This window comes from Bubalus bubalis, chromosome 4 (genome assembly GCF_019923935.1).
Source record: "Bubalus bubalis isolate 160015118507 breed Murrah chromosome 4, NDDB_SH_1, whole genome shotgun sequence".
Lineage (NCBI taxonomy): Eukaryota > Metazoa > Chordata > Mammalia > Artiodactyla > Bovidae > Bubalus > Bubalus bubalis.
Window position 1 is genome coordinate 17,400,695 of NC_059160.1, and position 14,117 is coordinate 17,414,811.

Consider the following 14,117-nt stretch of genomic DNA (forward strand, 5'->3'; position numbering starts at 1 on the left):
CTCCTTTTTGGTCAAAATTACTGAGACCATGGCTCCACAGATCCAGACACCTTTCCTTTCACCACAATGTCCACTCCCTGCTGTGGACCCAGGACAGGGGGCAGCCCTTACCTTGACCACCCACCATGGTACCGAGGAGGAGGACACAGAGTCCCGCAGGGAGAGGTGTGTGCCCAGAGCCATCCTGACCCCACGTCCTCAAGGTCACAGTCCCAGCTTCAGGATCAGCCTGTGAGGAGCGTCAGGGTGCTGACTGGGTCTATATAGACCACCCCTTACCTCCCTCCTGAGAGCCAATAGAAACAGCTTTCACCATTTCAGCCACTATCGGAGGCTGCATCTGCCCCTTTCTGAACACCAGTGAGCTTTTGAATCTTCCACATCTCCTTAAATGAGCAGCATGGTCCTTTGACCTCCTGCTTCCGTGGTCCTGAGAGCGGGGTCCCATGACCGGGACTGGGATAGAAAAGGTGCATCAAAAACCATGAGTGCCTTTCTCTTCCTAATCACCTGGTCGACGTCTGCAGACTGTGAGATCTCACAGGGTCTGGGTGTGGGATCTGTTGACCTGCGGAGAATATCTTTTGTACAATCAAGTAATGATTTTCCCCAGCACTGAGCTCAGGGTGGAAGCAGAGACCTACAAGAAGTCTTGAAATACAATAATATTTATCAGGTCAGCAGAAAATGAGGGCCAGGAGTACATGAATTCACAGGTGACTGTGGAGGCATGAAGTGAGACCCATCAAGTTGGGGGGATGAGATTTCAGGTCTTTTCCCCCTTCTCAGAATGATCTGGAGATTGGGTCCTGGAGCACGTGCCTGCGTGCTCAGTCGTGTCTGACTCTTTGCAACCCCTGCACTGTAGCTTGCCAACCCCCTCTGTCCAACAGATTTCCCAGGCAAGAGTACTGGAGTTGGTGGCTATTTCCTTCTAAAGGGATCTTTCTGACTCAAGGATCAAAACCATGTCACCTGTGTCTCCTGCATTGGCAGGCAGGTTCCCTATAGGGACGCTCAGACATGTTAAATCTCTGTCCCTTTATTGCATTTCATTTTATGTGAAGTATCTCTTTCAGCTATTCACCAAAAAATGTTTATGGAGAGAAAGAGATTGCTATTAAAGGAAACAAAGAGAGGAGGAATCATCATTGAACTCTAGTCTTCCAAAATTGTAGCAGGGATCTCTAGAAGAAAGCGTGGAGCTTCCCTGATGGCTCAGCAGTAAAGAATCCGCCCCCAAAGCAGGAGATGTGGGTTTGATCCCTGGCTCAGGAAGATCCCCTGGATAAGGAAATGGCAACCCACTCCAGTGTTCTTGCCTGGAGAATTCTGTGGACAGAAGGGCCTGGTGGTCCTTTCATGTCCATCACTTTGAAAAGAGTCAGACACAACTAAGGAACTAAACAACAAGAAAATTATAGTTTAGAAAGACTAAAGTTTTCTAAACTTCACATTTATCCTCCTCATAAGCTGAGAGTATGGTTTGATAAGATTCAGAATACATTTGTATTATAAACCATAACTAAAGACGATGCAAAATGTAACTTAAGGCAACAGCTCCAGACAGAAGGGGAAATAGAAAGTCTTCTTCTACATGATAGCTGCATGTGATGGGGAAAGAAGGGTCGAGTGAAGCAGAGAATAGAAGGGGTTCATGCTTCCTGGAACCATCAGTTGACCCCACCTTCTCAGTTTTGCATTTAAGAAGAAAGGTGGCGGCAAGAATGGAATCCCAGGTGGGTTGATGGGACAGATACAAGCAGAAGGGACTGATGTCCAGTATAGCCACTGATGCCTTGTTTTGTTTCCACCGATCAGAGAAGCTCTCAGATGCTTCCCAGAAAGTAATCCTGGGATGAGTATAGAACAGAGAAGGACCATAAGAGATGCAAGAGAGAGCTCCCCCATCAAAATTCAAGGTCACTAATGTGCTGCCCCCATTCCTCATGCCCCCTCAGGCTCAAGATTCCCATGATGCAGCCCTGCGGTCCAAACAACCCCAGACTGAGGCCCCCTCATCCTGACTCTTTCTTTTCAGCACAGACGTGGAAGGAAGCATCTGTGACACACAGGCCCCAGGGTCCCCACCAGAGCTCAGAGACAGCTTCATGAGCCACACACACATGCCCACCTTAATGTCTCAGCCTGGCCAACACCCAGGGCAGCTGCTGGCCATTTAACAGCCCTGCCACATCCCACACCAGAAGGACCCTCATCCTGGTCCACAGACACAGCTTCTCTGTCCTGTAATACCCATCCTTTCTTCTTGAGACTCAGGAGAAAAGATAATTAAACACAAGCTTTCCTCCCTCCAAGTATGTTAATATTTACCCATTATTTATACAAGATTCACTTCCTTGTCATCTGGTCCTCTCACTCTCAAGCCCAGTGACTGTACCTGAGCCCCATCTCCTATATCTGGACCTTTAACACATTAATGATAAAAACTGATTATAAATATCAAAACCAAAATTTAAAGTCAGGGGCTGGAGAAGGACCAAGATCTGCTCAGTTACTTAGAATTGATGCTCTGCTCCCTCTGGGCCCAAAATCATTCCTTACCCAGTTATAGACTCCACACCATCACCAGAAGCCACCAGACAGACACCTAGAACACAGGACGTGCTTTCTGGGGTCCAGTATCCCTCCCACGGGATGACACACAGATGCATTTAGTGAACAAGGGTACACACGGTCTCACTCACCTTGGGATTTGAGATCTCACAGGTAAGACAGTTGGAGGGTTCCAGACTCTGTTGTAGGGAATGAGTGGGCTGGAAAGGGAGGGGCTAACTCAGGGCTGGCAGGCTGTCCCCAGGCAGCACCCTATACCCAGAGCTGGGGGTGCAGGGTCAACATGGACCAACTCACCCTTGGAAGAAGTTACTTCTTCTCTGACACATAAGAAAATCTCAGTGTCCAATCTCATTCAAGATTTTTAGAAGGAAGTTTTAGAGAGGACACTAACCCAGCTGTTCCACATTGAACTTGAGAGAGTGGAAAGGCAGGGGTCAGGAGAAACCGACTCGGGAGCCAGACTGCCTGGTCTTGACTCACAGTTTAGCTGCATGCCATGTGGTGGACCTTGAACAGGGTTCTTACACTCTCTGATTAGTAAAAGGAGTGTTGTGATCGTGCCTAGATTACTGAGTTTTGCTGAGGATTAGGCGAGTGTGGCATGAGCACGTGAATATTACAACACTAGTTCACAGCAGTACATGCGCTGATGCTGATGTGCTCAGTCATGGCCGACTCTGCGACCCCATGGACTGTACCCACCAGCTTCCCCTGTCCATGGAATTTTCCAGACAATAACAGTAGTACATAGTAGCAGTATTATGTACTACTGTATCTTGCCTTCCTGATGACTCAGATGGTAAACAATCTGCCTGCAATGCAGATCTTAGTTCGATCCCTGGGTCAGGAAGATCCTCTGGAGAAGGAAATGGGAACCCACTTCAATATTCTTGGCTGAGGAATCCCATGGGCAGAGGAGCCTGGAAGGGCTACCGTCCATGGAGTCGCAAAGAGTTAGTCATTACTGAGTGACTAACACACACACACACACACACACACACACACACACACACAGTAGTAGTAAAGAAGCAGAGTTAGGGCATCTCCCACCATCTCATCGCAGGAATCCCAGGACTCTAGAACAGGAATTCAATTCTGTTACCTGAGCCTTGGCTGTGGCTCTTGGAATTCTCTCAGGAACTATAGGGCTGTGATGGTGATTGGTGACAATCAGAGTTGTGAGTCTTCTACACATCACCCCTTCTCTCTTTGTCCCATGCAAATGGTCAAGAACCTCAAACTTACCATTGGAGAGCTTTTGTGAATTAAGTGGTTTACTTAATCATTTTACTTTATAAACTCGAATGTACTTGGCAAAACATTTTGCATCTAATTCCCTTTCATATCCCCAATGCCTGGCTAATTAAAAATCCTAAATGATGTCTTTTGTGTACCTGAATGAATTAATGTCAGCCTGATATTTTACACAAATCATTTCAATCAAAAAGAAATCTTTTGAGAAATAATTTAACTTGTGAGGATGTACCAGCACAATGCAAGCTGCATCATTTGTTTTAATGACATTTCAATACTGTTAAATGGTATGAGCTATATATGGTTCACTTCAACACATTTCTGCAATGAATGCAGTAAATTACAATAACTAGAAACAACCTTGGAGAAGGCAATGGCACCCCACTCCAGTACTCTTGCCTGGAAAATTCCATGGACGGAGGAGTCTGGTAAGCTGCAGTCCATGGGGGTGCAAAGAGTTGGACACGACTGAGCGACTTCCCTTTCACTTTTTTTTTTTTAACTGAACTGATATTGCTTTTTAATTGAAGTATAGTTGATTTACAATGTGTTAGCTTCTAGTACCGAGCAAAGTGATTCAGTTATACATATATATATACATATATCCTTTTTAATATTCTTTTTCATTATGATTTACTATAAGATATTGAATATAGTTCCCTGTGTTGTACAGTAGGACTTTGTTGTATAGATGTTAGTGTGTATCTGCTAATTCCCAACTCCTAATTTATCCCTCCCTGCTCCTCTTTCCCACATTGGTAACCATAAGAGTGTTTTCTATGTCTGTGAGTCTGTATCTGTTTTTTTTTTTAACTTTACAATATTGTATTGGTTTTGCCATATATCAAAATGAATCTGCCACAGGTATACATGTGTTCCCTATCCTGAACACTCCTCCCTCCTCCCTCCCCATACCATGCCTGTGGGTCGTCCTTTTCACTTTCATGCATTGGAGAAGGAAATGGCAACCCACTCCAGTGTTCTTGCCTGGAGAATCCCAGGGACGGGGGAATCTGGTGGGCTTCCATCTATGGGGTCGCACAGAGTTGGATACGACTGAAGCGACTTAGCAGCAGCAGCAGCAGAAACAACCTAGCTCCAGTACAAGAGCAGTGCTGAGACAGCCAGTTCTAAACATGTGTAAATGCTGCAAATTTCTTTGAATATCTGAAGATTAAAGAAGACAAACCACGGTGCACTGACAGGTGAAGACCATGAAGCCTCCTGTTCTGGTCTTAATCAGATATGGCCAAGTGGTCAGGATGTTTACGTATTTATCATTTGGCACTTTTTCAATTCAAACCACACACAACTGTAACAGGAAGCAATTTTGTTATAAAAAATGTGAACAGCTTCCTTGTTGAATTAGAAGTGCAGAAGCAAAGAGCAGAAAAAATCTTGTTCTTTTACTTAGGCTAACTATTTGTCCTTATGGATTGTAAAGAAATACAATGTGTAGCATTATTATTCCCAAATCACCATGAGAATATGGCGGTTTCAGAGGTTCAATGATCTCTTTGCTAGGAAAGTTAATAATTAAACATTCTTTCTTGAGGAAAATTTCCTCAGGACCAATCAGAGTGACTAAAATACAAAATATAAAGAGGCATACAACTCTAAGGGAATATTATTAACTGAGTTGTTATACCAAAGCGTTGGAGACCTGCCTCACCATCTGTGTTCTTTGCATGGATGGGACCAAGGTTCATAAAGACTCATTTACCAAAGACCACTTCATCACCAGGGCATGAAGAAAAGCGAGGTTATGAGCTGGTGATGTCCAGCCCATCACCTCTGTTCAGCCCTTTACAGTCTGTACCCATCAAACAAAGAGCGTGGCACTGAACTGGCTTCATTCATTCCTCCATAGTGCAACATCAGATACCCAGAGACAAGAGCAGATCAAAGCTAAGAAATCAAAAACAAGCAGATTCTAAGTGGAGAGCATGCACACAAAGGGTCCTTCCCTACTGCTGTTGGAAACAAAGAAGCCCTCCCACCCCAGACACCATCTGTGGGAGGAGAGACAAGAAGGTGCCTCCTTAAATATAGAAAAATCAGTCTGAGCAGGGAGCTTGAACTAGAAATGACAAAACAATTATACAATGAACCCGAGCTAAGTTGAGAGACAAATTTTAAATAGGAGAGTCTGTGTTAATGTTATGGAATTTTCAATCCACACAAACATCCCTTGCTAGTGCACAAGATGAAATCAGTGATAAAAATAGAGTATATTACATTTATGTATATTTGAATTCTAGAGGACACATTTTTAAGCCCACTACAGAAAGAAAACTCATAAATCTTCTCGTTTTTAAATGCACAGAGTTGTCGCCTCTGTGAACTCTTTTTAATTTCTCCAGCTCAAAATTACTACTGTGTCTATTTAATCTATAAAATCTTGCCCAGTATCTTTAAAGTGGGGGCTTCTTGAGAGCAAGTATTGTGTCTTATTCTTCAATATCTCTTTAAAGTCAAGTAAAGACACATAGAAAAAGCTTAACAAATAGTGGATAAATAAAGAAATGAATGCATGAACAAATGCTGAAAATCACCCTGAGTTAATGATACTGAGCGGGAAAGGGACAGGGGAGACACAAATCTGACTAATCCCACTCGGCACAGACTGAAGTGGAGTAAGGAGTCAGAGACACACCAGACAAAGGAACTAGATAGAAAATGCCTTCTTCAAATCTCACTCTGGGGAGGGTCCAATCACATTTAATTTCTGCACAAAGCTGTAGCTCAGAAACCTTACCAAGGGAAGAAAAAAACTGACAGCATTGCTATCAAGGATGTGGCATCGACAATAATACTCATCAAATAGCTGTTTTTCTAGCTCCCAGTGACTCATTCTGGCCAATGAAGCGTGGGTGGTGTCACATGTGTCTCTTCCAAGTGGAGACATGAAACCCCATGTGACTCTCTAGTCTCTCTCTTTTCTGCCCCAGAAGTTGTGTGCTCCAAATGGTGCACATGCGAGCTGATTGTGCTTCACTGACCACGGTACATGTGTAGGCTGGTAATGAATGTGTGTATGCATGTATGTGGTGCCTCTGAGATTTGGGGGTCAGTTGTTCCAGTAGCAGAACAGAGTCTATTCTGACAGATCCAAAGGGGAAGGAAGACTTGAAAAAAAGAATCTGTCACGTGAATCAGGTACTTACCTGGATCTCCTCTTCCTTCTGGGTCTTCATCCCAAGCTACTCCCTCCGGTGGTCAGCTTGCATCCTCTGTTGGGCCTGGTTGGTTCTCAGTCACCATTTCTGATTGACCAACAACTAGATCTAAGTCCTGTTTAAGAGCACCCACCCCTGGTGCATCTCCTGTTCCCTTTACATCACTCTGTGCTGACAGTCAGGCTCAGTTTCCCAAATTTGTCTCTTAGCATCTCGACCTTCATCCTTAAACAGCTCTCCTCTGCTCTGAGTTAGTCAGTTCATCATATTTTTACTTTCCACCAATCCTGTACTAATGAAAAGGCAGCATGTACTTTCTAAACCTCTTTAGTTTCTTCTTGATTTCCTGAACAAATCTGATTCCTGGATGTAGTGCTCTATGTATTTAATTAATTTCTTCACCTTTGGGTAAGAAATAATTTTGCTGAATTTTTCCCCCTCAACTGAAGAAAATGGCACATTCAAAGCCTATCTCCTTGTGACCATGTTACTGAAAGGTATGTGTGTGGGGTCTGGCTGCTCACTGCTTAAAAGCCAGTATACAGGGCAGGTTGGTGGAAAAGAAAGTTTGCTTTATTTCATATGCCAGCAACTGGCAGGAGCAGCGGCAGCCATCTGTTCAAAGGCCAACGTTCACCCCCATGACAAGCAGGTGGTGAGTTTTATAGACAAAGTGGGAGGGGGGTTACATGCAGAAATAGTACATGCAGAAAAAGTGGGAGGGGGGTTACATTCAAATTGGTCATGAGTGGTCTGACTGCTGTCATCTTGGTTACTTTCAATTCAGTTCAGTCATTCAGTCGTGTCCAACTCTTTGCTACCCAGTGGACTACAGCACACCAGGCTTCTCTGTCCATCACCAACTCCTGGAACTTGCTCAAACTCATGTCCATTGAGTCAGTGATGCCATCCAAAACAACCACTGGTTGTTTTAGGTACAGTTGGTCTTTAGTGCCTGTGTGTACTTGTTCCCATGTCTTTGTGGTCAGTTCTCAGAATTGTGGACGCTCAAGTCCTGGGTACAGTGTGGTCATCGTGTAGTCCACTGCTCCGCCTGGTGTTTTGTGTCTATAAGGCAGCTCACAGGACACAGCTCAGAATATCATCTATAACCCTTGAGAAAGAACTAAAGGTCCTTGACTGTGCTTAATGACTACATTGTTATTATTTAGTCTCCTCTGACTGTTTCCTTTGATTCCACATTTCTCGCTTCTCCAATTAAACATTTTCTTTGACTAAAGTCTTCCACAGGCAAAAGGCAGGCAGAAGACACGGTGAGGGGGCAAGGATCATAGAGTCCTCTCTGTTGCAACCACAGCCCTAGGGCCCCTTTTGGACTTGGAAGGGGTTGGTGCAAGGAGAGGCTCTGAAAAACACACTTCATTAACTTCATGATTAACCCACCTCTGCTCAGAGCTGATGTAATTACCAACTGCAGAACTATTGAGTTCTTGTGGGTGGTGATTCTTAAACCACTGCAACCTAAGGTTAGTGCCTCTGGGGTGGCACTCAGAGTTCAAAGCCTGAGTGATTGCTCAGACTCAAAGTCTATGAACTGAGGCTCTATTGCACATGGAGCTTTGGTGCAGCTGAGTCCTGCCCGCAGACCAGCCTAAGAACACTGCAAATTCAGCAAAATGTGTTCCTCCTTTAACATCAAAGACTCTGTGAACAGATCTCTTTTCCTTGTCATCGAATGCTTCCCAATCTGGGCATGCTAACCAAGGCACCTGCAGTCTGCAGGCATTGTCTGAGGCCTTGCCAGGGCCCAGGATTGGAGTGAGGCCTGTGCCTGTGTATAAGCTCTATATTTCCCCTCTCTATAACTTCACAGATGCTCAGCTAATGTTTATTGAATGGCTGAATGGCACTGTACTAAGTATTGAAGATAAATTTTCTTAAATATAAAGAAATATTTCTGAGAACATCATTTAGCTAATATTTTTGTGTTAAAGGCAAATGTTTCTGGCAATTAGCAAGGCAAAATTTGATTTTCAAAAACAAGCAGCTATCACCAACAAATATGCCACAACGAACACTGCAAATCTCTATCTCTAAGGATACACAAGACAAACCACAAAGTACCTACATGTGGCTTCTTAATAAGTCTTAATCCAACACAACTGAGGAGACAGGATATTCATATGATTTATCATTGGCAGTTTTTTCATTAAAACCACACAGCAATATCACATGAAGAAAACTTGTGATTAAAAAAGTACAGCTGCACCATCGATATGACATAAGGAAGCAGATGAGGTGCCCAAAGACTTCTTTGGCTTAAAATAACAGACAGCTTAATTAGTGTTTCACTTTTAGAAGGAGAGTCCTCTTTGGCTGATCTTGAAAGATGATGTGGAGACCAGGACAACTCAAGTGTTCTACACAACAGTTAGAACTGTGAATTGATAATTTTGGATAATGTTGCTCTTTGAGTCCCTTCTTGTTACTTTTTGTGAATCTACTGTAGGTTTTTACATTTTTGTTGCCACATGGCTCACATAAAACATCTTAGAGGGACAACAGTAAATACTATACTGATAACAAATTAATTCCAATGACATGCAAAAGCTCTACCTTTTTATCCCCTTCTACGCATTTTGTTTTAGATGTCACAATTTACCTCTCTCTATATTGTATATCCACTAACAAAATATTTTTCTCTATAGCTATTTTAATACTTTCTTTAGACTAAAGCTACCTGACTAGCACACTACCATATTACAGTGTCAAAGTATGCTGAATTGGATTCAGTATTTACATTTACAAGTCTGTTGCATATTTTCACTTCTTTCATATAAAAATTAGCATCCTTCATTTAGTTTGAGGAACTCCCCTCAGCAATCTTGTAAGACAAGCCTAATATTGGTGAATGTCCTCAACTGTTGTTTGTTTGGGAAAGTCTTTATATCATCTTCATTTATGAAAAACAGCCTTCTTGAGAAAAATATTCTTGGTTGGTAGGCTTTTTTTTCTTTCTAAAGTTTCAACATATCATCCTTTCTCTCCTGGACAGTCAGGTTTCTACTAAAACGTCCACTGATATTTTTAAGGGAATTTCTTTTTTGTGAGCACTTACATTTCTCTTGATGCTTATAAAATTCCCTCTTTTTCTTGATTACAAGCAATGTGTCTTGGGGATGATCATTTTGAATGAACTCTGAGGAGTGACCTATTAGCTACATGAACTTGGATGTCTAAATCTCATCAGATTTGTGACTTATCTGGTATTATTTCTTTAAGTACAATCTGTGTCCCTTTCTCCCTCTCTTCTCCCTCTGGGACTCCAATAATGTGCAGGTTGTTTCTGTGAATGTTACCCCATAGTTCACACAGGTTCTTTCACACTTTTTCATTCCTCTTTTTCTTTGTTCCCTGGCTGGGTAATCTCAATGGCCCTGCCTTCTAAGTTACAGAGTCTTCTGCTGTTGTTGATGCTCTAGGTAGCATTTTTCATTTTGTTGCATTCCATTCATTGTAGTCTTAAGCAACTGATCTAACCAGTCCATCCTAAAGGAAATCAGTCCTGAATATTCATTGGAAGGACTTATGCTGAAGCTGAAACTCCAATATTTTGACAACCTGATGTGAAGAACTGACTCATAGGAAAGACCCTAATGCTATGAAAGATTGAGGGCAGGAGGAGAAGGGAATGACAGGGGATGAAACAGTTGGATGATGGCATCACTGACGCAATGGACATGAGTTTGGGCAAGATCTAGGAGTTGGTGATGGACAGGGAAGCCTGGAGTGCTGTGGTCCATGGGGTCACAAAGAGTCGGACACGACTGAACCACTGAACTGAACTAAATCTTAAGCAACTGAATCTCTGTTTGGTTCATTTTTCTGTTTTGTTCCTTCTGTTATTCTCTTTGCCTCACTGCAAAGCTTGAGGGGTCTCAGTTCCCCTACTGGGACTGAATCCAGACAACAGCAGCAAATGCATCAAATCCTAACCACTAAACCATCAGCAAACTCCCTGTTTACTTCTTTTTTATGATTTCTATCTCTGTTTAAAAAAATCTGAGTTTATTCTGTGAAGTAACACCCTAGCTCAACAATTGCTGAGCCCTAGCTCAATAATTACTGAGCCTGAGCTCTAGGACCCACAAATCACAAATAGGAGGCAATGCTGCAACCCCTGAAGCCTGGGTGCCTAGAACATGTTCACAATAAGAGAAGCCCGGGCATAGAGAAACCTGCTGCCCACTAAGAAGAGTAGTGCCTGCTTGTTTCATTTGAAGAAAGCCCATGTGCAGCAACAAAGACTCATGCAACAAAAATTGAAAACAATAATAATGATGATGAGAAATTTTTTTTAATCTTATTTTCTTCTTATATTGTCTTCCTGAATTTCATTGTTTATCTGTGTTTTCTTGGAGTTCACTGAGCTTCTTCGTGTGTGTGCCTTATTTCATCATATGTCATCTATTTCATCACTTCCCAAGTGAATAGCCATGTGAGCTGCCCTGGAAGAAGCCCTGGGCATCTTCCCATTCCCAAGCACAGTCTAGAACTATGAAGACTGCAAGCGTGAGTGTAGGTTGGAGCCCTAGAAACCATCCAGAGTCGTCAACCAAATAACTGGGTCGGTCCAGCTCACAACCAGGCCAACACTTTCAGGTTTTATATTAGTGCAGCAGCTTCTCCACATGTCCACAATGGAATTGGCTGGGGGTGGGGGTGGGATTGGGGGGTAGGGAGGGTTGCTGGGGTAGTGCTGTGTAAACATAATGTTTACTTTGACACTTCTTCATGACAGCTCTCTCTACACTGAGGAGTCACAGCAGGATCACAATTACATTTTCAGTTCAGTTCAGTTCAGTCACTCAGTTGTGTCCCACTCTTTGTGACCCCATGAATCACAGCACGCCAGGCCGCCCTGTCCATCACCAGTTCCTGAAGTTCACCAAACTCATGTCCATCGAGTCAGTGATGTCATCAACCATCTCACCCTCTTTTGTCCCCTTCTCCCCCTGCCCCCAATCATTCCCAGCATCAGGGACTTTTCCAGTGAGTCAACTCTTCGCATGAGGTGGCCAAAATATTGGAGTTTCAGCTTCAGCATCAGTCCCTCCAATGAACACCCAGGACTGATCTCCTTTAGGATGGACTGGTTGGATCTCCTTCAGTCCAAGGGACTCTCAAGAGTCTTCTCCAACTCCACAGTTCAAAAGCATCAATTCTTCAGCCCTCAGCTTTCTTCAGAGTCCAACTGTCACATCCATACACGACCACTAGAAAAACCATAGCCTTGACTAGATGGACCTTTATTGGCAAAGTAATGTCTATGCTTTTAATATGCTATCTAGGTTGGTCATAAGCTTCCTTCCAAGGAGTAAACGTCTTTTAATTTCATGGCTGCAATCACCATCTGCAGTGATTTTGGAGCCCAGAAAAATAAAGTCTGACACTGTTTAAGCAATCTTGAAACATCTGAAAAATAGATGTTTTCAAAGAATCCCCTTGGTCTGAAATTCTTCCTCTAAGAGATCAGTCATGTCAGATGCCTCCATTCATATCTCTGAAACATAAATAGCCAAATGTTCCTGATCTTTATATCTACATCCATTCTTCTGAATCCCCTCTGCCTAGGTCTCCACTTTCTTGCCTTCTTGTCCCATCTGAATACAGGGTGTGGATGAGCACCAATTTGCCTTCCATCAACTTGAAGACATATATGAACTGATATAATTCACTTAGAAGGAGAGATCCTTGGAGAGACAAGAAATAGCAGCATCCTAAAGAAATAGTAAGAAGAGATGGAGAAGAAAGAATGGATTTATAAGGATTGGCTAATCAAACAGACATGGGATACGAGCAAAGAGGTGTCTGTACCACTAAAGGAATAAATGAAAGATGAAAAAGGAAGAGGTAGTTATGTTTAGTTAGATTTTTAATTGGCCTGTGAATATTGAGGCAGGATAAGGAAAGCTGTATTCATTCTCTTCCACCAGCCAACCTTCCACTTTGAAACTCACACACAGTCTGGTGTCCAAGAACAAGTTACAAACTGGTGATGTGACATCTCAGAGGTGTTTAGAACTGTTTATTTTTTTTTCCCCCATGAGCTCATCTTGTTAGAAAGGAGTGTGTGAATGTAGACCAAGTTTACATCCTTTTCTAAATAAGAGTGACCTGAAACATTTTTGAGCATGCCCTCATTAGCCTCTAAGACAGGTGAGAAAGCAGGTCAGCTCACTCATCTTGCACTTCCTTTGAGAAAGATGGCATTTGAGGACCAATCCTCTAAAAGCATTTGACATGGAGCTTGCTAAGTTAACAGCACAGCAAAAAGTTAATTTATTCAGAATATTTCATTTTGAGCAATTTTCATATGACACAATTACAGGTCAGCACTACTCTATTGAAATACAGGCAATTAGACTATCTGAGGCTTCATCTCATATTTAATACAGCATCACGAGAAAGTCACTGGGGATGTTCCCAGGGCACTGAGTTCAACATCATCGTACCCAGCACCTCTTTCTTCCCCTGGAGCAGCCAGAGGCTCTCTTCTCCTTGCCCAGGATCAACTGCCTCTCTGGAGAAGTTCAGATAAGAGCCTGAAGTAGAAAAGAGAAGTTTGATTAGAACTGAGACACGAGGATGGAACAGAACCCTCTGGTGGAAGGGAGTCAAGCAAGTGCTTATGACAAAGCATCCCTGGGACCCAGGTGTGGGGAGGGAGGCTCAGGCTATTTCACATGAGTTCCAGTGAGGATGGATCCCAGCTCTCCTCTCAGATCCAGTTCATGTGGTCTCCTGGGCCTCAGTGCATGGGGAAATCCTGCATCACAGGAGACCTGTGCTCAGGAGCTCTGGGAGACCTGCTTCCAGGCAACACAATACCAAGGAGATGCCCAGTAACAGTAAGAATTATGAAAAGGAATTTAAATATTCTCCTTTCACAGGTGATAGATGCAAATTCATAATAAGAGTGAGACTGGAAACAGGAAAAATCAGAATTCCTCACTCACAACCCCTGTCTGCTCTTAGTTGACTTGACTCCTGTTCCCAAATGTCCACAAATAGTATCACAGGTGTACCCACAGATATCTCCTCCCCAGAAACTACACAGGCCCTCAGATGGAGAATACTCTT

At 43.1% G+C, this 14,117-nt stretch overlaps 2 protein-coding genes across 2 annotated transcripts in view; one reads left to right on the plus strand and one right to left on the minus strand.

Moving 5' to 3' along the window:
* Positions 1-14,117, plus strand: part of LOC102402808 (antigen WC1.1) — a gene marked incomplete in the record, with an annotated part of 1,152,186 nt that overhangs the window by 555,910 nt on the left and 582,159 nt on the right.
* Positions 13,293-14,117, minus strand: part of LOC112584371 (antigen WC1.1) — a 54,734-nt gene continuing 53,909 nt past the window's right edge. The window contains exon 20 of the mRNA XM_045165275.1: positions 13,293-13,579. Coding sequence (XP_045021210.1) covers positions 13,446-13,579 — 134 coding nt within the window. The 3' untranslated portion in view covers positions 13,293-13,445. The remainder of the gene's footprint in view (positions 13,580-14,117) is intronic.